General features: G+C 40.1%; 1 protein-coding gene across 1 annotated transcript; it reads right to left on the bottom strand.

Annotated features, from left to right (window-relative positions):
- Positions 1-269: 269 nt before the first annotated feature.
- adra1aa (adrenoceptor alpha 1Aa) lies at positions 270-24,996 on the bottom strand. The gene is made up of 3 exons (XM_061986206.2): positions 24,832-24,996; positions 19,798-22,335; positions 270-974 (listed from the first exon to the last, which is right to left on the bottom strand). Exons 2-3 carry the CDS (start codon positions 20,693-20,695, stop codon positions 454-456), a joined length of 1,419 nt encoding a protein of 472 aa, XP_061842190.1. The 5' UTR covers positions 20,696-22,335; positions 24,832-24,996; the 3' UTR covers positions 270-453.
- Positions 24,997-25,229: the final 233 nt, after the last annotated feature.

Below are 25,229 nucleotides of genomic sequence, written 5' to 3'. Positions count from 1 at the left end.
GAGGACATCATTTGTGCTGTTCGAGCAATAAAGAGTTGACATAATGTTACATGTTGTAGGTTCTACTTTGTTTGCACAATAAATAAACACAAGTTTTCATTAAACAGTTGATGCGCGCGTTTGAGTGCCGTTCACAGACAAATTAGATTGGCGAAAATGACGCTGATTGGCCAAATTGTGAATTGGACAAAGTTGCGAGGCCGTACATAATTCACGGGGATTCCTGGAGGGGCTGAATAATTTGTGAGAAGACACAGAGATATGGACCTCAAGTTTGGATGGGTTGTATTTTTAGTTTTTCATACCATGGGGATGGAAACTGAATACACACATGTGTTGTCATGTGACATAGAAGTGTGGTGCCTTACATTATTCATCATGCAATTAAACAGTAATATATAACACGTGTGTATGACATGATTTTTTAAAGTCATGTCTGATGGACTACAGTGCTTATACAGGCTCCCCTTTATCCGACAAGGACAGTTGATGGATTTTAATGGTGGGAAGGACTGGAGGGGCCGGGGCACAGTTTTCCTCCTGTGAGGGCCTCCCACCACTGCGGATGCAGCAGCAGGTCCGCCGGACACTTTTACTGCACAGTTTGGCCACTTTCCCCCCGGTGGGACCGTCCGATAAAACCCTCCACTCCCTACTGTCCCGGGAGGACGGGGTTCTGGAAAGGGCGACTGGGGAGGAGGGGCTGAGCCGACAGGATGCGCCCCCGTCGGCAAGGTTCAGAGTCAGGCACTGGTTGTGGCTTGGTGTTGGATTCAGGCCTAGATGATGATGATGATGATGCTGTCGGGGAGTGCCTCTCAGACATTTAACTGCCAGTAAACTCTGGAAGGCCTTCTTGAACTCTTGGTTGGAGCATGGGTAGATGATGGGGTTGATGCAGCTGTTGAAGTAGCCCAACCAGAAGGTGATCTTGAACACTGTGTCTGGTGGTCTGTAAGCGGGGAATATGGAGCCTGGAGGAACACAGCATGAGTCACAGTGTCACCAAACATTCTTAAAAAGCCTTTTGTAGACTTCCCAGCTTCCCAACTTGATTGTTTAAGTAGGTTTGGCAGTTTGGAATACATTGGGAACCCAACATTTTTACTTTTTTTACTAAAACCAAAGCAGTTTTTCCTATCAGGAATATTTATCACCCCAAAAATATGAGCACAAAACACATTTTATAGAGAATAATTACAATTTTAGATGTAAAAAAACAATGTAAATGACATATGTGCAGCAACCAATTACTATTTTGATAGTCGACTAGTCATCAACTATCTGAACGATTTATCAACTAATCGGATTATGACGCGTATTCAGTGCCTCTAATTGAACCATTGGCTTTAAATTCAACTTGAAATATTTCTAGGCATGTGCTAACTAAAAAAATATGACTACTTCATTCAGAAATATTAACTTATACTGTAACTACAGGGTTTTTCTTAGATATCCAACATACCCGTGGGGGTGGGGGGGGTGTTTTTTCCCATCATGCAGTGTTTTTCAACCTTTTTTGAGCCAAGGCACATTTTTTTCATTGAAAAAATCATGAGGCACACCACAAGCAGAAATCATTAAAAAACTAAACTCAGTAGCCGATATTGACAATACAAAGTCATTCTCGCAATTGTTGGATATTAATTTAAACCATAACCAAGCATGCATCACTATAGCTCTTGTCTCAAAGTCGATGTACTGTCACAACCTGTCACATCACGCCGTGACATATTTTGAGTTTTTTTGTGTTTTTCTGTGAGTAGTGTTTTAGTCTCTTGCGCTCCTATTTTGGTGTTTTTTCCTGTTTTTTTGGTATTTTCCTGTTGCAGTTTCTTGCTTCATTGAGCGCTATTCTCCACACCTGCTTTGTTTTCGCAATCCAGACTATTTAAATTGTGCGGACGCTTTTCTTCTTTGTGGGGACATTGTTGATTATCATGTCATGTACGGATGTACTTTGTGGACGCCGTCTCTGCTCCACACGCTGTAAGTCTTTGCTGTCGTCCAGCATTTTGTGTTTTGTTTACTTTGCAGCCAGTTCAGTTTTAGTTTCGTTTTGTATAGCCATGCCTAAGCTTCAATGCCTTTTCTTTTTGGTTTAAGCATAAGATACCTTATTACCTGCACGCTGCTTCCCGCTGTCGTCTGCATATTCTGATCACGACAGACGTGTTCTCGACATCTACAAAGCAATTAGCTACTGGCCGCCACCTACTGATATGGAAGAGTATTACATGGTTACTATGCCGAGCTCTAGACAGTACAGACACTCAACAACGGCACATTATTTACGGATTATAATTACTTGTGTGCAAAAAATATTTTTAACCCAATTAGGTGAAATGGCTTAATCTCCCACGGCACACCAGACTATATCTCACGGCACACTAGTGTGCCGCGGCACAGTGGTTGAAAAACACTGCTCTAATGGATTTAAATGGGTGTCCTTTTGACATTTTTTATGCTTTTTAGACATTTTTCAAAATATCCACAATGTTCAGTGAGCAGGCTGTGTTATGTATGACCATGTGTTATTTACTTTTTTGCACCATGACTAGGGAATGTTGTTTGGATTGTGTCATACAACTAAATGCTGTGCTACTATTTTAAAGTACTTTCAAGGGTCGTTGTTCTGATTTACTCACATTGACCACATCGTGGCAGCATATATGTAGCATTCAGAGACCGCCTGGTATTTAAGATTAATTTCAAAGCATTCCGCAGTGCGATACTTTTTTTGAACTCATGACGTCACGTGGGCCAAATTGAAGGGGCTGGTGGGCCGAATTTGGCCCGCGGGAAGTAGTTTGGATACCCCTGGAGTACAGGGATCATCAACCTCTACTTTACAATATATTTGTAAAGATTTCATATAGCAAAAGCTATTAATATTGCCAATTAAAAAGAGAATATCCCAGACATCCATCTGTCAATCAGCCTGTCCGTCCATCTGTCAGCTATCCCAGGTCATTGGGGAGAAGCTTTCTTGTGAAATGCTTTTTATTGGACGCGCTGCGGAAGATGTCAAACACTGGCTGGTGAAAAATGATATTGGAATACAGAAATAGATAAAAAAAAGGGAGAGAATAAGGCTTGGGAGCAAATGACTTGTGCCTCACAGTATAACTCCATCATTTATCCCCAGCTGGGCCGAAAAACTGCTGAATTATTGTTGGTACCCTCGAAAGTTGTCTTTTTGGAGTGAAAGGAGTCATGAAGCGTCAAAATGTGTGCAAGCAGTTGGTCTCACTTGAGTTTTGTCTGTGCAATATGTCCGTGATGAAGAACAGAAGCAGTAGAAATGTGTATCATGTGTACCGGTAATAGCAGCAAGTCTTGTGTACATGTGTACGCATAGAATACAGTGCATTACATTTTAAAGTCACTTTTTTTTTTTTTTTTACTTCCTGCTGCCTAACTTCTACTGACTTTCATACTGTGGTGCAGTGAAGTACACACCACCAATAATACCCTGACTGAAGTGCAATAAACCTCCATCAAAGTCCGTATGGGCAATAAACCCCCTCCTCCTTCGGTGCTAAAACCATCTCCTTGCTGTATGCACATACAGTACCACATACTTTGACATTGTACTATAAATTTTACTGTAAGATTTACTGTTATTGTTTTTTTTACGTAAATGTATAGAGTGCTGGGCATTACATTTGTTGTTTCCCGAAGCTATAACAACCATACACAGTATCTCACAGAAGTTAGTACACTTCTTACATTTCACTAACAATGTTTAACCCCATAATGGGTTATTTTGCTTGAAAGCCTTTTGGCCGCACACAGAGTTACACAGTGCGCTTGAACGCCTCACCATGTGAACAGAGCATGGACATCGCAGGGAGCACAGTAGTTATTAGATCCTGCTTCTACACAAAGAAAGGAGTCAGACATTGAGTTGTTGATTGTTCTGTGTGCACTCTATGAACACACACACACACACACACACACACACACACACACACACACACACACACACACACACACACACACATAATAAAGATGATTTAAAGCTTCCTTGGCATTAGGCTAAAAAATGTTGGCCTCAAGCCTAAAGCCTACTTCATGTAAAGCAGGGGTCACCAACGCGGTGCCCGCGGGCACCAGGTCGCCCGTAAGGACCAGATGAGTCGCCCGCTGGCCTGTTCTAAAAATAGCTCAAATAGCAGCACTTACCAGTGAGCTGCCTCTATTTTTTACATTTTATTTATTTACTAGCAAGCTGGTCTCGCTTTGCTCGACATTTTTAATTCTAAGAGAGACAAAACTCAAATAGAATTTGAAAATCCAAGAAAATATTTTAAAGACTTGGTCTTCACTTAATTAAATACATTCATTTATTTTTTTACTTTGCTTCTTATAACTTTCAGAAAGACAATTTTAGAGAAAAAATAAAACCTTAAAAATGATTTTAGGATTTTTAAACACATATACCTTTTTACCTTTTAAATTCCTTCCTCTTCTTTCCTGACAATTTAAATCAATGTTCAAGTAAAAAAAAATGTTTTATTGTAAAGAATAATAAATACATTTTAATTTAATTCTTCATTTTAGCTTCTGTTTTTTCGACGAAGAATATTTGTGAAATATATCTTCTAACTTAATTTGATTAAAATTCAAAAAGATTATTCTGGCAAATCTAGAAAATCTGTGGAATCAAATTTAAATCTTATTTCAAAGTCTTTTGGAATTTCTTTTAAAATTTTTGTTCTGGAAAATCTAGAAGAAATAATGATTTGTCTTTGTTAGAAATATAGTTTGGTCCAATTTGTTATATATTCTAACAAGGTGCAGATTGGATTTTAACCTATTTAAAACATGTCATTAAAATTCTAAAATTAACCTTAATCAGGAAAAATGACTAATGATCCATCCATCCATCCATTTTCTACCGCTTATTCCCTTTGGGGTCGCGGGGGTCGCTGGAGCCTATCTCAGCTACAATCGGGCGGAAGGCGGGGTACACCCTGGACAAGTCGCCACCTCATCGCAGGGCCAACACAGATAGACAGACAACATTCACACTCACATCCACACACTAGGGCCAATTTAGTGTTGCCAATCAACTTATCCCCAGGTGCATGTCTTTACATCATTTACTAATGATGTTCCATAAATTATTTGTTTAATTTTTTCAAAAAGATTCGATTTGAAAAATGTGTAGAGAAAATATAAAAATAAAGTGTTGCATATTGATATTTATCTGACTCTATATATATTTATTGTGAGAAATCATTAAGATGATCAGTGTTTCCACAAAGATAAATATCATTAATTATTAATAATAACATAGAGTTAAAGGTAAATTGAGCAAATTGGCTATTTCTGGCAATTTATTTAAGTGTGTATCAAACTGGTAGCCCTTCGCATTAATCAGTACCCAAGAAGTAGCTCTTGGTTTCAAAAAGGTTGGTGACCCCTGATGTAAAGTAGCATTTTATATATTTATATATACATGCAAACATACATATATGTGTAAATATTATATTACCGGTAATATAATGGATATATAATAATAATTAATATACTTGGATCTTTCTGTGTGGAGTTTGCATGTTCTCCCCGTGACTGCGTGGGTTCCCTCCGGGTACCCCGGCTTCCTCCCACCTCCAAAGACATGCACCTGGGGATAGGCCCTAGTGTGTGAATGTGAGTGTGAATGTTGTCTGTCTATCTGTGTTGGCCCTGCGATGAGGTGGCGACTTGTCCAGGGTGTACACCGCCTTCCGCCCGAATGCAGCTGAAATAGGCTCCAGCACCCCGAAAGGGATAAGCGGTAGAAATGGATGGATGGATATTAAGAGTATGTGAAAGTTTCACTCTTATAGCTTGTTTATTATCGTGACGACATCCTTAAAGTTTTGTAATTAATCAGAAATACCGAGCAGCTAAAATGCACTAAACATGGATCAGTGTGGAGTGTTCTGCAATTTTCCCATCATGCATTGGGTGTAATTTAGATTTTGTTTATGGTGCATGGACGGTTTTTATATTATCCACAAAGTTCAGTGAGCAGGTTGTGTTATGTGTGACCATGTGTGTTGACTTTTTGTGTTGGTAGCATTTTTTTTGTGCCATGACTAGGGAAGGTTGTTTGGATTAGGTCATATAAGTGAATTATGTGCAATCTTCACTTTGACGCACAATTCATGTTTGCTGACCTGATTTACTCCACAAGATGGCGGCAAACGTCCAGCAATCAGATATCAGACATTAATTTGAGAACACTGAAGGCCAAATTCCCTGTTAAACTCATGAGGTCTTGCGGGCCAAACTGAAGGCGCCGTCGGAACGCAGGTTGGACACCCCTGATCTGTATTGTGTCTAAACTACCAGCCATTTGGCGAAGTCACTGACCCAAAGATGCTTTTTTTGGGCCCTCGATTTTGTGAAAGGTTACACAGGCAAACGGACACAATCTTTGGTCATACAATAACGAATACCAATTTTAAAAAACTTGTGAAAAAAGTGGGTCGAATAAAAACCAAGGTACCACTGTAAATTAAAATTTAACAGGGTCTACTCATTGTTTATGTAAAAAAGTACTCATGCTAGTGATCATTTTTAAAATCGCGATTAATAACAGTTTAAACGTGCAATTACGTTTGGTATTTTAGACGGTAGAAAGTGCAGCAATCCGAAACTACCATTTAAAAAGTATTTCTATGGATGTTTTCTACATAAACAAATAGAATGGATTGAAAAAGAGGCTCAGGGAAAACCGGAACCAGAGTTTCTGTGATATGTTTGTTTTTGTTGTGCACAAATGAAATGGATTGGATAATGACCATCTCTCCACCTTCACATTATGAAGTAAATGGACATTGACAAATTTATGATCACATTTAAGTAAAAAATAAAAGGTTATGTAATTGTTTATTTAAACTCATATTGTGGCCACTGTAGCCCCCCTAAAATGGGCCTAGCGACTCCACCCCCCACATTTCAGCAACCATTTTCTTTTAAAGGTTATGTTCTCAAGAGACGATCCTATGTACAATAAACTAGACATAGACCGATATGTTTTTTTCAGGGCCGGTACCGATTATCACTAGTCCAGTAGTCAAGGAGGTTGATAACCGATATTTATAAGGCAAAAGAGCTAGTACTTTAGCAGTGGTTAATATTATCTATCTATAACTAATCACTAATTGTATTTGCTGATTTAGTTCTGTTGTAGTTATAAAATAAAAATAAAAAAAACAATAAAAAAGGCTGATACCGACATACTTGAAAAATGCCGAATATGTGCGCCGATAATCTGTCGATCCCCACAATACACTTATATATTCTTTAGAGTAGTTAGTGTAAAGCTTGTATAGCAGTACAGATTTAGACTATGTCCACGCAAACACCAACACTCCCATTTTCTCCACTTTGGTGTTAAAAAAAAAGCCACTATTCAAATAAAAAACTTCAACTGCTGTGCTTTTTGGCCACTTGGTCAGCATTATAACGCCTCTGCTTATCAATATAGTCAGATATTAAATTTAGAATGATGCACATTATCTTTAAAATCAGGGCTGGCTCACACAGAGCCTGGGAGACAACATGAACGTGTGTGTGTGTGTGTTTTTTAATCACCTGTCCCTATCAAAAGTCATGCGTGTCAGCATCTTCCACTGCATGAAATGAAAAAAGCACCTGTAAATCAATAACAGAATTACTCGTGCTTTGTTAATAAATGAGTCTAGTGTGAAATAGACTATTTCAAGGATAAGATGCTGGTGAAGTTACAATTAGATGGCTTGCTATGTTTTCTTTCAATCCTTTAGAGATGAACAAGTGGATATGTGATTATTCTCATTGTAGTGTTAGGTACAGCTGCACAATATAATGACATCCACCACAAGGGCTGTGTCTCCAGTTTCCCATAACAAAGATAATAATGACCAATTATAACTTCCGTTGTAAAACCTTAAAATATTGTTGTGATTTGCATAGGTGTAGAACTACACTTTATCATTGTCATGCAGCAAAGCTGTTGTATGTCATTTTTAAAGGCCTACTGAAATGCGATGTTCTTATTTAAACGGGGATAGCAGGTCCATTCTATGTGTCATACTTGATCATTTCGCGATATTGCCATATTTTTGCTGAAAGGATTTAGTAGAGAACATCGACGATAAAGTTCGCAACTTTTGGTCGCTGATAAAAAAAAGCCTTGCCTGTACCGGAAGGAGCAGACGAGTAGCGTGACATCACAGGTTGTGGAGCTCCTCACATCTGCACATTGTTTACAATCATGGCCACCAGCAGCGAGAGCGATTCGGACCGAGAAAGCGACGATTTCCCCATTAACTTGAGCGAGGATGAAAGATTCGTGGATGAGGAAAATGAGAGTGAAGGACTAGAGGGCAGTGGGAGCGATTCAGATAGGGAAGATGCTGTGAGAGGCGGGTGGGACCTGATATTCAGCTGGAAATGACTAAAACAGTAAATAAACACAAGACATATACATATATATATATATACTCTATTAGCCACAACACAACCAGGCTTATATTTAATATGCCACAAATTAATCCCGCATAACAAACACCTCCCCCCTCCCGTCCATATGACCCGCGAATACAACTCAAACACCTGCACAACACACTCAATCCCACAGCCCAAAGTACCGTCCACCTCCCCAAAGTTCATACAGCACATATATTTCCCCAAAGTCCCCAAAGTTACGTACGTGACATGCACATAGCGGCACGCACGTACGGGCAAGCGATCAAATGTTTGGAAGACACAGCTGCATGCGTACACACGATACCGCGTCTGCGTATCCAACTCAAAGTCCTCCTGGTAAGAGTCTCTGTTGTCCCAGTTCTCCACAGGCCAATGGTAAAGCTTGACTGTCGTCTTCCGGGAATGTAAACAATGAAACACCGGCTGTGTTTGTGTTGTTGCTGCAGTCGGCCACAATACACCGCTTCCCACCTACAGCTTTCTTCTTTGCTGTCTCCATTGTTCATTGAACAAATTGCAAAAGATTCACCAACACAGATGTCCAGAATACTGTGGAATTTTGCGATGAAAACAGACGACTTAATAGCTGGCCACCATGCTGTCCCAAAATGTCCTCCACAATCCGTGACGTCACGCGCTGACGTCATCATACCGAGACGTTTTCAGCAGGATTCTTTGCGCGAAATTTAAAATTTCACTTTAGTAAGCTAACCCGGCCGTATTGGCATGTGTTGCAATGTTAAGATTTCATCATTGATATATAAACTATCAGACTGCGTGGTCGGTAGTAGTGGGTTTCAGTAGGATCCAGCAGGCCCCAAAACGTCTCAGAAAAACGATTACTGTAATAAAATGTTCTTTTATTTAAAACAATTGCTCAATTTTTGCGCTTAACAATACATAGAAAATGCTTTGACTTGATTTCGGAAGCAAGACCAGAACAACTCTGTTGGCGCGAAGAGAACAGTTTTGAGAGTGATGCTTTTCATCATAAATATGAGCATTTTAAGGCATTCAAAATGGTAAAGTGTTGTAACTGAGGGTTTAATTAGTCAACAGTCTCTTTTCTGGTTCAAACACGGCCACCGTCAAGAGCTCTCTCTTTTTCCCACCTGTTTTTAAGCTGCAATGTATACGAGTACCAAATATTTTGTTTATTCACATACCTTAATTGTTTCCATATGGGGCCTGTCACACGGCAGTAAAACGGCTGATCAAACAAAACAAAAGTCATCGTCATGGACCCACTCATAGACATCTTATAAGTAGACGCAGCATTGGCTGCTGTGACGCAAGAAATTCAGCCGCCATCTTGAAGTGGTGATGAGGAACCGGCGAGCAGCCTAAACTGACAGTTGACAGGTAGAAAACAAAGATGCTAAACTGACAGTTGACAGGTAGAAAACAAAGATGCTAAACTGACAGTTGACAGGTAGAAAACAAAGATGCTAAACTGACAGTTGACAGGTAGAAAACAAAGATGCCGGGCTGGTGTTCAGCGTTTTCCTGCTCAAATGAGCGGACTGTTGAAAATAGGAATCGGGGGATTACTTTTCACAAGTAAGATTTAGCATTAACATACTATTGGTTATATTTTGTGAAAAGAATATTACCACACAGTTGAGAAGGAGCAAAGATCTTCAATAGTACTGAAATCGTAACCGCTAGCAAACAAGAGTATGACCATAATAGAATTGCTTGTCAATGAAATTAATTAAATTGAAAAATGTCATACTTGAATAACATAAAGTTGAAATAAATGATTGTGACACCTAAAACTAAATTCACCAGCCGCCACTGATTATGATGCATTCTCATTTTAGGCAAATTATAAGACAATACTTTCTTAACAGTATAATTGTAACCAGGAATAAGTCTTCAAGTAACAATATTCAAATACTAACATTGTTGGGAAAGACAGAATTTGGTTTTATTCTGAATCCAGTGAAACGGATTGGTGGTTTTAGCTGATATAAGGACTTTCAGGTGTTTATATATGTTTATGTTTAAGTATTTGGCAGACGCTTTTATCCAAAGCGACATACATAAAAAATACACCATAAAACAGTCACTGTAAACATTATCATTTAAGGGAAGAATGTAATACAAAATATCAATACAAACTGTCAAGACAGAATAAACTCTCTGCTGCTGCAGCAACAGAGATACAGTCTATAGGTCCCTAAGATATATAGATATCTAATGTATTCATACATTGTTTATGTAGGACATACGCATGTACAGTATATATAACCTCATCATATTGTTTCTTGAACTTAAAAATAGCTGACCGTTTTTTCCCCCTTCTCTGGGATTATATTCCCAGTTTTGATCTCAGACGTCTGGTCACTTATAGCATATAAGAATATTCTATTACTGTTAAGCAAACTATGAATAATAAAACACGCCAAAACATGTGTCCTTTATCATAGCTACACGTATGACAAAACACCGCGTGAAAATCAGTGGGACTCAATGAGGTAGGATGAATTAAATGTGCTGACAGTTCATTGCTCTTGCCAAATGAATTGCACTGAGTGGAGCGGATCACCACTCCAAGATGGCGGCCCCGCGTCTCGTCAGCGCCAGTAGGCAGTAGCGCTCGATGCTGCGTCTACTTATAAGATGTCTATGGACCCACCAACTGCGGAAGCTAGCTCTCCAATCAGCTAAACAGACTCAATAACTCCACGGTGATGTTTTGGTGAATTTATGAAACAATACAAAAAGAATGCTATTGTAAGTTTAATATTATTAACACAGACACTCGTAAATGTGTTAGCATAGTAGTTAATGCTAACTTGATTACATTACGATAGCACGTACAAATTTGCATGAAAACACTAGCAGACATCACACATGGGATGGTTTAGTAAGTATCATTTGTTTTAGTTATACTGTAAAACTTACAAACTTTGCTTGGAGTGATGAATGAAGAATCCCTTCGAGCAAAAACGCTATGGACGAATACTTCCGGTTCAAGGAACGAAAGAGGAAATACATTTTCAACCCGCAGCACCTGCAGTGAGTGACCTTTTTCAAAAAATGGTACCAAAGCACAAAGGAAAACACCTTTTCAATGTCTCTGTCTGTGTTCTATTAAAAATATATTATGTACAAAACATTATGGCCGTTAGCAAAGAAGCAATCGGGTCCAAAGTGTGGGAAAAAAGTAGCGGCTTATAGTCTGGAAAATACGTTTTTTTAATAGCACCAGGACCAAGAAGTCCTAAAGGAAGTTAGGATTGTATTTTTTAAATTTATTTTAACCAGTTGAATTCCATTTGATCTCATTTTTCAAATGTTCTTATTTTGAAACATTGAGTTACCTAACCCACAAAACAATGCATCAACCTTAGTTTTATTACTAACATTATTTATTTTCAGGCCTGATCTTTAACGTTTACTGTATGGATGATAATTCCATCCATTCATCAATTTTTTTACCGCTTGTCCCTTTTGGGTTTGCCGGGGGGTGCTGGAGCCTATCTCAGCTGCATTCGGGCGAAAGGCGGGGTACACCCTGGACAAGTCGCCACCTCATCACAGGGCCAACACAGATAAACAGACAACGTTCACACTCACATTCACACACTAGGGCCAATTTAGTGTTACCAATCAACCTATCCCCAGGTGCATGTTTTTGGAGGTGGGAGGAAGCCGGAGTACCCGGAGGGAACCCACGCAGTCACGGGGAGAATATGTAAACTCCACACAGAAAGATCCAGAGCCCGGGATTGAACTCAGGACTACTCAGGACCTTAGTATTGTGAGGCACATGCACTAACCCCTGTACCACCGTGCTGCCGGATGATAACTCATTCCAAGTAAATTTTTCAGAATAAAAAAAAAGAAGACCTAATTAAGCCCAATTGGCATTCAAAGGGTTACGTGACCCCGAGAGGGACAGGCGTTAGAAAATGGATGAATGGAAAATCTAAACAAAAACCTGATGTGTTTGCTATTTTTATTTAGGACTGCAGTTGATTAAGAGACTTGAGCTAAAAAAGTACTAACAAAAATGAATGCAAAAATGTTTAACACACTTAAATCCCATGTGGACTTTTTCGTTTTGGCTCAACTTCACTGGGCTAAAATCATTTCCCAATGTATCATTCATGTCTGAAAGAATTTGAAATAAAACACTTTTGGGGAAAAATCATTACCTTCAGAGTAACACAACCAAAGTTATGGCCAAAAATAGTGCAAACATGTACCCGGAAGAACGAAAAAGTACCTAATATACTCTTAAGCAGTGGTGTCCAAACTTTTTGACTGGTAGGCCACAATGGTCTTAAAAATTTTAGCTGGGGGCCGAAAAGCGGACTGCATGAAAAGTAATTGTGTGTGTGTGTGTGTGTGTGTGTATGTATATATATATATATATATATATATATATATATATATATATATATATATATATATATATATATATATATATATATATATATATATATATATATATATGTGTATGAGTAATTATTATCATTGGTCAGTAAGAGTATGTAGAAGTTCAAGTCCTACCTTGTTTACTTCCGTGACGACCTTCTTAAGGTTTTTTTAATCAATAAGAAATCTCAAGCTGCTAAAATGCGCCAAACATGCATAAGTGTGGAGAGAGCATTTTTCCCTAACATCCCTTGTAATGGATTTGAATGGGTGTCATTTTGATAATTTAATGTTGATTGGGTGTATTTTTTCAGACCACAGGATATTTCTATATGACATAGATACACCTATGCCCGTACAATTGTTTATTGAACTTGTACCATCTCGCGGGCCACATTAAAGACGCTGCCGCGGGCCGTAGTTTGGACACCCCTGCTCTAGAGGTTAAATGGCGATTATTATTCCCATCAATTACAGCAAAAGCGTTGGGGTCAGTGATACTAATTTCTTGGCTTGCCAAGCTTAAAGCGGAACTGCAATTTTCCAGGAATTCTGCCTGTCTTTCACAATCATTATGAAAGACATGACGATTATGTTATTTTTCTTTTTTTTGCATTGTAAATATTAAATAAATGTGATCAAAAGTCAGTTTACAATGGAACCTATAGGAGCTGCGCAATTCCGCCTATAAAGCTCTTTAAAAAACATCCAAACACCTATTGATGTTTTATATACATGATGTACTGTAAGTATATGTGTAATGTAGTAACAGGCACATTTATAATAACATTTAATATTTACATATTTTGATCCTTTTAAGCATAAGAGGAACATTAATTTAAAAAACGCATCATGTTTGCTTTTTTTCTCCTTCATCACTGACTATTACTCACTGCAGACTTTATGAGAGCCAACAAACATATTAAAACATCACTTACTGTGCAAGGTCTGCTGTCATTAGGATGCAGACTGCTGGGATGTTCATATACCGTATTCCAATTTAGGTGAAGAATGACTCATAAACAAAAGAATAGGGTGGGAGGTTCGGGGGGCAAGTGTCTTTTCGTGTCATCCTCGCCTGTTTTGGATCCGAAATGGCTGTCAAAGTGTACCAACTCCTCTGAATACCGACTCAGACATCTCATATCCAAGTGAGATGCATGATTTATGATCTACAATAAACTTCCAAGGAGCAAGGAAGCGAGAAAGCAGCAGACCACTCGGTGATGTAAACATAGGGACACACGGGAGTGATCACAGCGCCGTTATAGTTTGTCTGCGTTAGTGCTTATAATAACAATATCACTAATACTTGGTTAATATTCAAGTCACAAAATGTAAATGGAGTATTGTTTGCAGTTTTTGAATGGTTATTTATTGGATTTTATGGGCGAAATAGAGTAGCTGAGTTTTATTTACAAGTTAGAATGCATTAAAAAAAAATCCATTCATTGTCATGTCTTTCATAATTATTGTGAACTATAGACAAAACTGCAGTTCCCATTTAATGTAGTAGTTTCGTACAAGATGATAAAATACCAAGTTGTTTTTGTTTTGTGGAGGGCCCCAATGAGAAGGTCTGGCTTAGACCCCCAATTTGACTAAATACTCCTCTGCCACCTGACTGTGATACTGTATATAGTCCATATTGAGTGCAACAGGACATCTCAGCAGGTTACAAAGTAAAGTTAAGGTCAGCTTCGAAAAGAATAAAGATATCTAAATATATTCCCTCATTTGGAGCGTGAGTGATGGTGGTGGGATGTGAGGTCCAATGAGCCCAAAATGTCTCGTAATTGCTCTTTCTTGCAAATGGAAAAGCTCATGATTCATAACATTTGTCAAAACGTTTGGCCGCCCTTAATAGTGTACATCAGTCACGCTGTTCCTTCACTAATTAATTTGCAAATCTTTCATTCATTGGTCGCACCACTGAATGTGTCAAACATGCTTGGTGATCTGTGTGATTGTCCCTTGCTTGTCTTCATCAAGGAGGGTGTTTTTGAAAAAAACATCATAAAATCTGTCAAGGGTTTGATGGCTCTGTCTGGCTGTCCCTTTGCTGGCATTGTGATTAAATGGGATAGAGACCCAAGGGTCAGAGGATGGGAGATTGACACTTTATTCACTGTGGGAGAGAGGCATTGCTCTGATGTTTGCACTGTTGTTTACAGACAGGTGAACACTGCAGGCTATAAGCTATCGCAGAGATTTACAGAGCCTATTTACGATGTGTCTACCTGGGCAGGTCAAAGCATTTACGAACCATATGATGCGGCTCAAGAGGCTGTACGACGTCTATGAACTTAAACCTTAGTCTCCCACAGTGAGGAAAATGTAATCATTTAACTATGAAATCAGCTAGCACTTAAAATGCTGCCAGAGATATAAATCAATGAATGGTTCAGTGAAATATAAACCCCGTTTCCATATGAGTTGGGAAATTGTGTTGGATGTAAATATAAACGGAATACAATGATTTCCAAATCATTTTCAACCCATATTCAATTGAATGCACTACAAAGTCAAGATATTTGATGTTCAAACTCATAAACTTTATTTTTTTTTTGCAAATAATAATTAACTTCGAATTTCATGGCTGCAACACGTGCCAAAGTAGTTGGGAAAGGGCATGTTCACCACTGTGTTACATGGCCTTTCCTTTTAACAACACTCAGTAAACGTTTGGGAACTGAGGAGACACATTTTTTAAGCTTCTCAGGTGGAATTCTTTCCCATTCTTGCTTGATAAATGATAAATGGGTTGTACTTGTATAGCGCTTTTCTACCTTCAAGGTACTCAAAGCGCTTTGACACTACTTCCACATTTACCCATTCACACACTGATGGAGGGAGCTGCCATGCAAGGCGCTACCAGCACCCATCAGGAGCAAGGGTGAAGTGTCTTGCTCAGGACACAACGGACATGACGAGGTTGGTACTAGGTGGGGATTGAACCAGGGACCCTCGGGTCGCGCACGGCCACTCTCCCACTGCGCCACGCCGTCCCTAGCGATGTACAGCTTAAGTTGTTCAACAGTCCGGGGTCTCCGTTGTGGTATTTTAGGCTTCATAATGCGCCACACATTTTCAATGGGAGACAGGTCTGGACTACAGGCATGACAGTCTAGTACCCGCAGTCTTTTAGTATGAAGCCACGTTGATGTAACATGTGGCTTGGCATTGTCTTATTGAAATAAGCAGGGGCGTCCATGGTAACGTTGCTTGGATGGCAACATATGTTGCTCCAAAACCTGTATGTACCTTTCAGCATTAATGGCGCCTCACAGATGTGTAAGTTACCCATGTCTTGGGCACTAATGCAACCCCATACCATCACAGACGCTGGCTTTTCAACTTTGCGTCTGGAACAATCCGGATGGTTCTTTTCCTCTTTGGTCCGGAGGACACGACGTCCACAGTTTCCAAAAACAATTTGAAATGTGGACTCGTCAGACCACAGAACACTTTTCCACTTTGTATCAGTCCATCCTGGATGAGCTCAGGCCCAGTGAAGCCGGCGGCGTTTTTGGCTGTTGATAAACGGTTTTTGCCTTTCATAGGAGAGTTTTAACTTGCACTTACAGATGTAGCGACCAACTGTAGTTACTGACAGTGGGTTTCTGAAGTGTTCCTGAGCCCATGTGGTGATATCCTTTACACACTGATGTCGCTTGTTGATGCAGTACAGCCTGAGGGATCGAAGGTCACGGGCTTAGCTGCTTACGTGCAGTGATTTCTCCAGATTCGCTGAACCCTTTGATGATATTACAGACCGTAGATGGTGAAATCCCTAAATTCCTTGCAATAGCTGGTTGAGAAAGGTTTTTCTTAAACTGTTCAACAATTTGCTCACGCATTTTTTGACAAAGTGGTGACCCTCGCCCCATCCTTGTTTGTAAATGACTGAGCATTTCATGGAATCTACTTTTATACCCAATCATGGCACCCACCTGTTCCCAATTTGCCTGTTCACCTGTGGGATGTTCCAAATAAGTGTTTGATGAGCATTCCTCAACTTTATCAGTATTTATTGCCACCTTTCCCAACTTCTTTGTCACGTGTTGCTGGCATCAAATTCTAAAGTTAATGATTATTTGCAAAAAAAAAACGTTTATCAGTTTGAACATCAAATATGTTGTCTTTGTAGCATATTCAACTGAGTATGGGTTGAAAATGATTCGCAAATCATTGTATTCCATTTATATTTACATCTAACACAATTTCACAACTTATGTGGAAACGGGGTTTGTAAATGAACGCAGAAATAAAATAGCTTTCTAAAAGTAGACCGACCGTAGGCCCGTGCTCTAGTGTACTCTATGCACCAGGTTGCATTAATTAACATGTGACAAGTAGGACATTGACGGTCCTTCACATGATAGTACATGAAAAAATGACTCAGTGTACAGTTATGAGATCGATACCACTCTCTTGCAAGTGTGGTCAATATCAAGCAATAATGAACAGTGGGTTGAGTTTATGCAGTTGAACAGGATATTTTTTCAAGTTACAATATAGAACATGGATAGACGGATTTGCCAGTATTTTCCCCTCTGACAGTAACACTATGAAAATAATTGGGAAAAATAGTAGAATCACGCATAAGAAACTGTTTTGGAAATTGGGTACTGATTTTGAACTTGCAAAGTTGATGTCAAGATACAATCTTCCGAGGCAAGAACACACTATTTGGTGTAATGTGCTGTATTAGCCTTTATATAGCAAAGATAACAATAACAAAAAGTTGGTACAAATCTTCTAGTCAATCTCACGCAAACTTGTTTTCCAGGAAGCATCAGATTTAGATGCTAATCCCAAAGATTTCCTGTGAATAGACTGATGCGGTTCATAAAAGCCAGTGGAAGGATTCCATTTTTGTGTTGGAGAACATTTGCAGTATGTTTTTTTCACAGTATACAGTAGTACCTCGACTTACGAGCTTAATCAGTTTTGTGACAGAGCGCCTAACTCAAAATACTTGTATGTAAAATCAGCGTTGCCCATTGAAAACAATTGAAATAAATTTAATTGGTGCTTGGCTAACCCAAAACAGTGCAATTTTAACATGGCTTTTAAAAATAAAAACACACTTTTAGATAAGGGATATTGTATAAAACAATACAATAGAATGTATTACTAACAACTACAGTATTTTTTAAGGTAATTTAATAATAAAGTACAGCATTTACCCTGGTGAGTGTACTTCTACAGTATCTCCTTCCAGTTACTTCCCCGCTAAACACACCACCAGCAACTTCTCCAGATCTCTTTTCTAAACTCAATAAATAATATCCACTTTTTCTCTGCACTGTCCTTCACACTCACTTTTTTCCTTCCCATGCTTGAAAAACAAAGTTATGTCGATCTCTAGCTATAAGCTAATGCTAGCGACCAGATGTTTTGGACAGATATTACAGTGTTCGCCGTGACATTTGTTACGGCAACTAATGGCGGGGATGCTTGTAACTAAAATTTTTGCTTGCAACTTGAAACATAATTTGCTGAGAGACAACTCTTATCTTCTTCACTTGTGGTACCACTGTATTTAGAAAACAACCTGAATGTCAACCCCGGTCCAGAGTCGGGACCTGGGGTGGACCGCTCGCCTGTGCATCGGTTGGGGACATCTCTGCGCTGCTGACCCATCTCCGCTCGGCATGGTCTCCTGCTGGCCCCACTATGGACTGGACTCTCACTATTATGTTAGATCCACTATGGACTGGACTTTCACAATATTATGCTAGACCCACTCAACGTCCATTGCATCCGGTCTCCCCTAGAGGGGGGGGGTCACCCACATCTGCGGTCCTCTCCAAGGTTTCTCATAGTCATTCATATTGACATCCCACTGGGTTGTGAGTTTTTCCTTGCCCTTATGTGGGCTCTGAACCGAGGATGTCGTTGTGGCTTGTGCAGCCCTTTGAGACACTTGTGATTTAGGGCTATATAAATAAACATTGATTGATTGAAAGGGTGTACACCGCCTTCTGCCCGATTGTAGCTGAGATAGGCTCCAGCGCCCCCCGCGACCCCGAAGGGAATAAGCGGTAGAAAATGGATGGATGGATGATTGAAACATTGAACTACTTGTGTACAAAGCAATTAGTATTTTAAAGGAATTATTACATTAAAATTGCATGAACATAGCACTACTTCTGAATTAGTATAAATCAAAGCAGGATGTGTTCAACATTGGTTGCTGTACTATGATTGTACGAGCCAATCTACATAAAATCTTTAAACACTTGATTAGATAAACGTTATCAAATAAAGCAGCTACAGTATATCCAAAACTAATTTTTGATGCAATTTTGCAAAAATGGTGTGAAGGGTTTTTTCTCCCCATTATTTTCCTTTTTGTTGCAGTCTGCTTGCATTGTGGTTAAATGGGGGCAGTCGCCACCTCAACACAGCTGCTTTGTGGGTCAGTTAGTGTCAACTTTGTATTATAAGGGCTGCAGCTATCAATTATTTCAGTCGCCTAATTGAACAAGCTATCAATTAGTTTGTTTGATAAATCGAGTAATCAGATAAAACACGCTTTCTAGCCTCAATGTGTATTTTAGGGAAAAAAGTTGAAATAAACATCAATTTTCCTGCATGCTATAACCTTTGTTCTTTTTTTCCTAATAAATGCACATCGTCAACATTGAAATTGCAGTTTTAACATGTGTGCATTGATAAAAAAATATAAATATATTTGCTGTTTGTCACCCCGCAGGGTCAGGGTCAGACAGAGTCGGACTGACATGGTTTGAATGGCTAGGCCTTGGCAGAGGTCTATGCTCTACTAACTGCCATTTAATTTTGCAGGAGTACCTAATTGTATGGCCAGTTAGTGGATTCAGCAGATGAACATACAACACAAAAAAAATGTTTAGGTAAAGTATTGTTAATATTTTAAAAGAAACATAAGAAAGAGCTGGTACTTACTGATGGGAAGGACCAGGAAGAAAGGCAGCCAGCACAGCACGAAGCAGCCTACAACGATGCCCAAGGTCTTAGCAGCCTTCTTCTCCCGAGAGAACTTCAGCAAACGAAGGGCAAAATGTGTGCGGCTGCGAAGTGCCTCATCCTCGCTTACAGTTGTGTTGCCTCTATGGATCCGTAGTATCACAAATTCTGAATCTGACTTCTCGGTCTTGTGGCCCTCCTTCAGGCCCTGGCTCTCTCTGCGGGCCACCACGTACACACGACAGTACATAGACAGAATGATGGCAAGGGGGAGGTAGAAGGAGCCCACTGCAGAGAAGATGGCATAGCCCGGCTCCTCTGTGATCTTGCAGATGGAATCGTCCTCCGGCGCCGGCTCTTTCCAGCCAAAGAGTGGTCCGATGGATATGATGACAGACAGCACCCACAGCAGCATGACAGCCAGTAGGGCTCTGTGCTTTGTCATTATAGCTGGATAACGCAGGGGGTAACTGACCCCAATGTAGCGGTCCACAGAGATCACACACAGGCTCATGATTGAGGCGGTGCAGCAGAGCACATCTACAGCTGCCCAAACATTACAAAAGGCTCGGCCAAAAACCCACCGGTCCAGGATCTCGAATATGGCGGAGAAGGGTAGCACCGTGGAGCTCAGTAGCAGGTCTGCGACTGCTAAATTTACGATGAAATAATGAGTCACTGTCCGCAGGTGTCTGTGGCAAACTACTGAGAGGATAACCAGGATGTTTCCAACTATTCCGAATGCAATGAAGACTCCCAACACCAGACCCAGAAGAACAGCCTTAGTCACGCTGAACTCTGCGGCCAACACTTGGCTGCAGTTGGAGCAGTTTTGAGTCAGAGGACCTAGCGTCATATTGTGAAGCAAAGGGACCATCTGTGCCTGTACCACAATGATGCTGGACTCTGTCCTGTGGTGTGCACACCTTATATTTTATGTTTCACCATAGGGGATGTTAAGACATTGTCATAAAAGCCATTAAGGTAATGAACACATTTAGTCATCCTGATCATAACATAATTTGAAAGATGGTGCTTTACTAAATGAACCATTATGATGACCGTGCGTCAAACACAGCTGCAGGATGCATGCAGCAACACACTGAGAAAATATAATGATGACCTTACAGAGGTATATTTTGACAATTCATGTTGGAAAGTGGATTGTTTTCTGCATATTTTCGACATCACACTGCTGGTAAATAGGTGCACACATAAACATATTTGCATGGGTCTAAAATCTGGGATTTTAGAGTTTCATGAGAAATGGTGTCAGAAGTGGGATAATCTATTTGGAAGGATGCTTGGGATAGCTGATTGGCGCACTGGCACACCTGTGAGCAACATGGGCCTGATACTGGACAGGGGAGTTTGTGTGACCGAGCATTCGTGCCATGCGTCCGATCTTACTACCAAGTCAAAGAGCCTGACTCTTTGGTTGTCGTGGACACTGAACATGTTTTTAAACCCAATTAACCTTGGTCCACATGCAGGTTTTTTTCTGAGGTACTCCTCAGAATTCTGTGGTAAATGGTGAACAAAGTGACATGCTCCTTTAAGGAGACCCTTGGGATAGGTGCAAGAGACCTTGAAGATTAATGATTGGAATAGGACGCCTATGAGTGACATTAGCCTTCCACCTGAAGAACCCTGATGATAAGACTCCCAAAGAGCCTGACTTTTGGTCAGTGTACAGCTTTGTCAACCCAATGCACTTGGGTTTATATCTAATTTAAAGGTACTACTCCTCAGAGTTCTGTGCAAATTGGTGTCGGAAGAGAGAAGGGAGGCCTTCTGTTGAGTGCCCAGTTGGAAGGATTCTTAGGACACTATTAAACACACAAATAGCCTGACTCATGGTTAGTGCACAGCTTTCTCAACCAAATAAACCTGGGTTCAAATCTGCGTTGAAGGTCTACTCTGAGTTATTTGATAATTGGTGTCAGAAGTGGAATAGTTAAACACAAGGCCATCTGTTGGGTGCCTAGTTGGAGGGACTCTTAGGACGGATGATTCCAGTGTGATAAGACTCCCATGAGCCTGGCTTTTGGTCAGTGCGCAGGGTTTTTAAATCCAGCAAAACTGGCTTTAAAGCTGCGTCAATGTACTACTCTGAGTTCTTTGGTAATTGATGTCAGGAAAGGGATGGTTAAACACAAAGCCATCTGTTAGGTGCCTAGCTGGAGGGACTCTTTGGAAATATGTTTCCAGTGCAATAAGAGTCCAATGAGCCTTGCTTTTGGTCAGTGTACTAGGTTTTTGATCCAGTAATCCTGGGTGTAAATCCTGGTTGAAGGTACTACAAAAGTTTTGTGGTGTCAGAAAATTGACACAAGAGTGCCCACTTGGAAGGACCCTTGGCACGGGTGACCCCCATGTAAGAGACGGAGAGTGTTATTCCAGAGAGACACAATTCAAGTCCATGACACGATGGTCGGTGTGCGTAGTCCTATTCCAGATCCCTGCTATTGATTGCAGTGTGAATACAGCAGGGAGGCAGTGTACAGCATCCAGAACCTTTGAGAAGAGAGAGGAAATTAAAAGTGACATTCATCAGAAAACAAAAGCTGCCTTCCTTGTTTCGTCTATGTATTTTGCATTGTTTTCCTTTTCTCTTTCTGTGAGTCAGATCCTTCATGGCCGTGGGGAGAGAGACAATGTTTGAGGTTTAGTAGCTGGCAGATCAATGTGACTACAGCTCCAGTTTGTTCATATCGACAAAAAGGCTGTAGATGAAAGAAAACAATGTCAGAACTGACTGCTTTGCTTGCTCATCTGGATACCATCCTATAAGTGAAACTTACCAGACCATTACAAAGCTTGAACAAAATAATGAGACAAATGTCTTACACAAAATATGATTAGATAATGCTGATAAAATCTTCACCATGCCAAGTATAATCCCCATAAAAATCAATACAGCGGTCAAATCAGTTTGGCGTAATCAGACAATCTATATATTTTGAGAGGGGAAAGCATCATGCAGTCCCCTCTTGTCTCTCGCCCCCTCCTCTACTCTCCGCACTATTAACCACCGGCTGACATTTTGCAGCAAATCTCTGCTCAATACTGCACAGAAGGCTCTTTAGAGTGTTTGATGGACTCCACGCTGCTGATAAGTTCTGCTGCATGCTAGAATCATTCAAGGTGTGGCAAAGCTTGCATCCAGCGGTCATCAAGATGCAGCACCTCTTTTCATCCCTCTTCTTCCACCCACTCAACTACAAAAAATGTGTGTGCGCTGAGGTGGGTATTGCCTTTAGCGAGGATTATAAAAGTAATATGTACATGTTTATCCACTGGGGCGTTGCTGAGGCTCATTTCAGCATCATTTTTCCCAGTGTACATATAAATGTACATCCGTCCCTGCTGCTGTAAAAATGTTTTATTCAACACGATTTTCACTGACAAACATGATTGCTTCCTTGGATTCCAGTGCTCCATTTTGCAAAAAGGACCTATTTCTTGAGGTACACAAGATTTTAGATGAGCCTCTTATCGCCAGTTTGACTAAATTAATTGTATTGAGCCATAAAACACCTGTTGATTTCACCAACCCTGGTGTGGGCTTGAAGATAAGATATTTCCTAGCAGATCGCATTCTAGGCTATATTGATCTTATGTGTCAGGCTTCATGTAAATAATTATCATCCACTTTCCTCTGTGTGTTTTCCAATGAAGGGCTGCTCGTTTACAAGCTCACGACAATATGGTGGAAAGACAGAATTTGCAAACTTGGCAGACACACAACTGTGTGTTGATGTGTAGCCGCTGCTGAGCTCCAAATGGAATTCACAATAACACCGAGGACACTTTGAGACATATGGTCACTCCGTGGCTGCAGTTATTTTTAAGTGGAAGAGTAAACATCCACTCTGGCTCAGATGCAATCTCCACCTCCTCACACAGGGACAGCAGTGGCCACCGTGTGTGTGTGTGTGTGTGTGTGTGTGCGTGTGTGTGTGTGTGTGTGTGTGTGTGTGTGTGTGCGTGTATGTCACTCGCTGTAGACTCCTCCTTAAATGACAGAACAAGGGACTCATGCCCATCATTAGACCTCACTGGGCACTGATCCATGAAGTGCATTTTTAGGATTAAAAATGATTCCTCCTGAGAAAATAGACACTGAAAAATACTTTGTTTACTCAAACGTGAGGATGCTTGGGAGTGATGTCAAAACAACAGGACTAGCATCATATCTGTACAATCATCCACTTTCACTCATTCGATACACCTGCATATTTGAATCGAATCCAATAGGTATTAGAATTCTGACCTCACAAAGACAATAATGCTCAGTAATGATTGCCACTGCCAATTATCATAGTGGCTGTAGGTAGCAGTGGTATACAACTGCATTGCATCACAGTGAGAGGTCTTTGTAATACTTTGGTTAAGGCAGAAAGCACGGAAATTTGGGTAAAATCATGCCTCTCAAAACTGAGCATTATTATCTCTGCTAAGTGCAGTTGCACCAAATCTTGTTAGCCAATGAGTGCATACAAAATGCGTTAATGCTCAGTTTTAAATCATGTAGAGCTGCATTTCATTATATGAAGAGCTGTTTCTGATTATTTTGGACTCTTCTAAAGCTAAAATAAGTTGAGCTGAATATGACCAATATAGTCTCATTGATATTTTAGTTGGCATTTGCAATCCATACAAATAGAATAGTCCATTTATAAAATGTATTCATATCACAGATATGATGGTCGTTATATCATGTAGTGAAGCCAATTACAATATAGTAAAATCCGTTTATTGGAGAATGGAATAATATGTTGGTATAATATGCTGATATAAATACTTTGTAGCATTATTTATGCTTATTAAAGTCGAGTTTTATTCGTAGTTTATTTTTTTCTTTAACTGATGCCTCGTGAGATCAAAGGAAATTCTCTGGCGCGCACCGTGAAGGCAGAAATGAATGCCGGATTAAACATTCAAAAAGCAGAGGTAAGTCCCCTCTATACAATGTTTAAAAAAAGAATAACATAATCAAATCGGACTCACCTTATTTTTTTATTGTGGTTGTCACATCTGTGCCCACCGGGAAACCGGGAAACACGTGCACTCATCACCGAGGAAGCTTCGCGAGCCGAGAGGGTCCACGAGCCAACAATGACCACTTCACGGAACACTCCTCCCGCTCTCCTCCATCCACCATCAACTAGTCCACACCAGCGCACCCCGAGATGCAGGTGCGCAACTACCTACTTTTTTAGGGGGTAAGCAAACGCATCACAGGCGCCCCCTCCTTCCTGGTCTTTGCCTCGCAGCTGGTTTATTAGCAGGGGCTCGTTTATTTATTTATTTAGTCTTCTACCCCAAAACATACACTTTTACAACTACTGTATGCTACTTCTCACCTTAAAGTAACTTTTAAAGAGTAGATTTGTGCACTAATTATA

The sequence above is a fragment of the Nerophis lumbriciformis genome, linkage group LG12 (genome assembly GCF_033978685.3).
Source record: "Nerophis lumbriciformis linkage group LG12, RoL_Nlum_v2.1, whole genome shotgun sequence".
NCBI lineage: Eukaryota > Metazoa > Chordata > Actinopteri > Syngnathiformes > Syngnathidae > Nerophis > Nerophis lumbriciformis.
The sequence above is the reverse complement of the archived record's forward strand: the minus strand, read 5'-3'. Positions and strand labels throughout refer to the sequence as shown.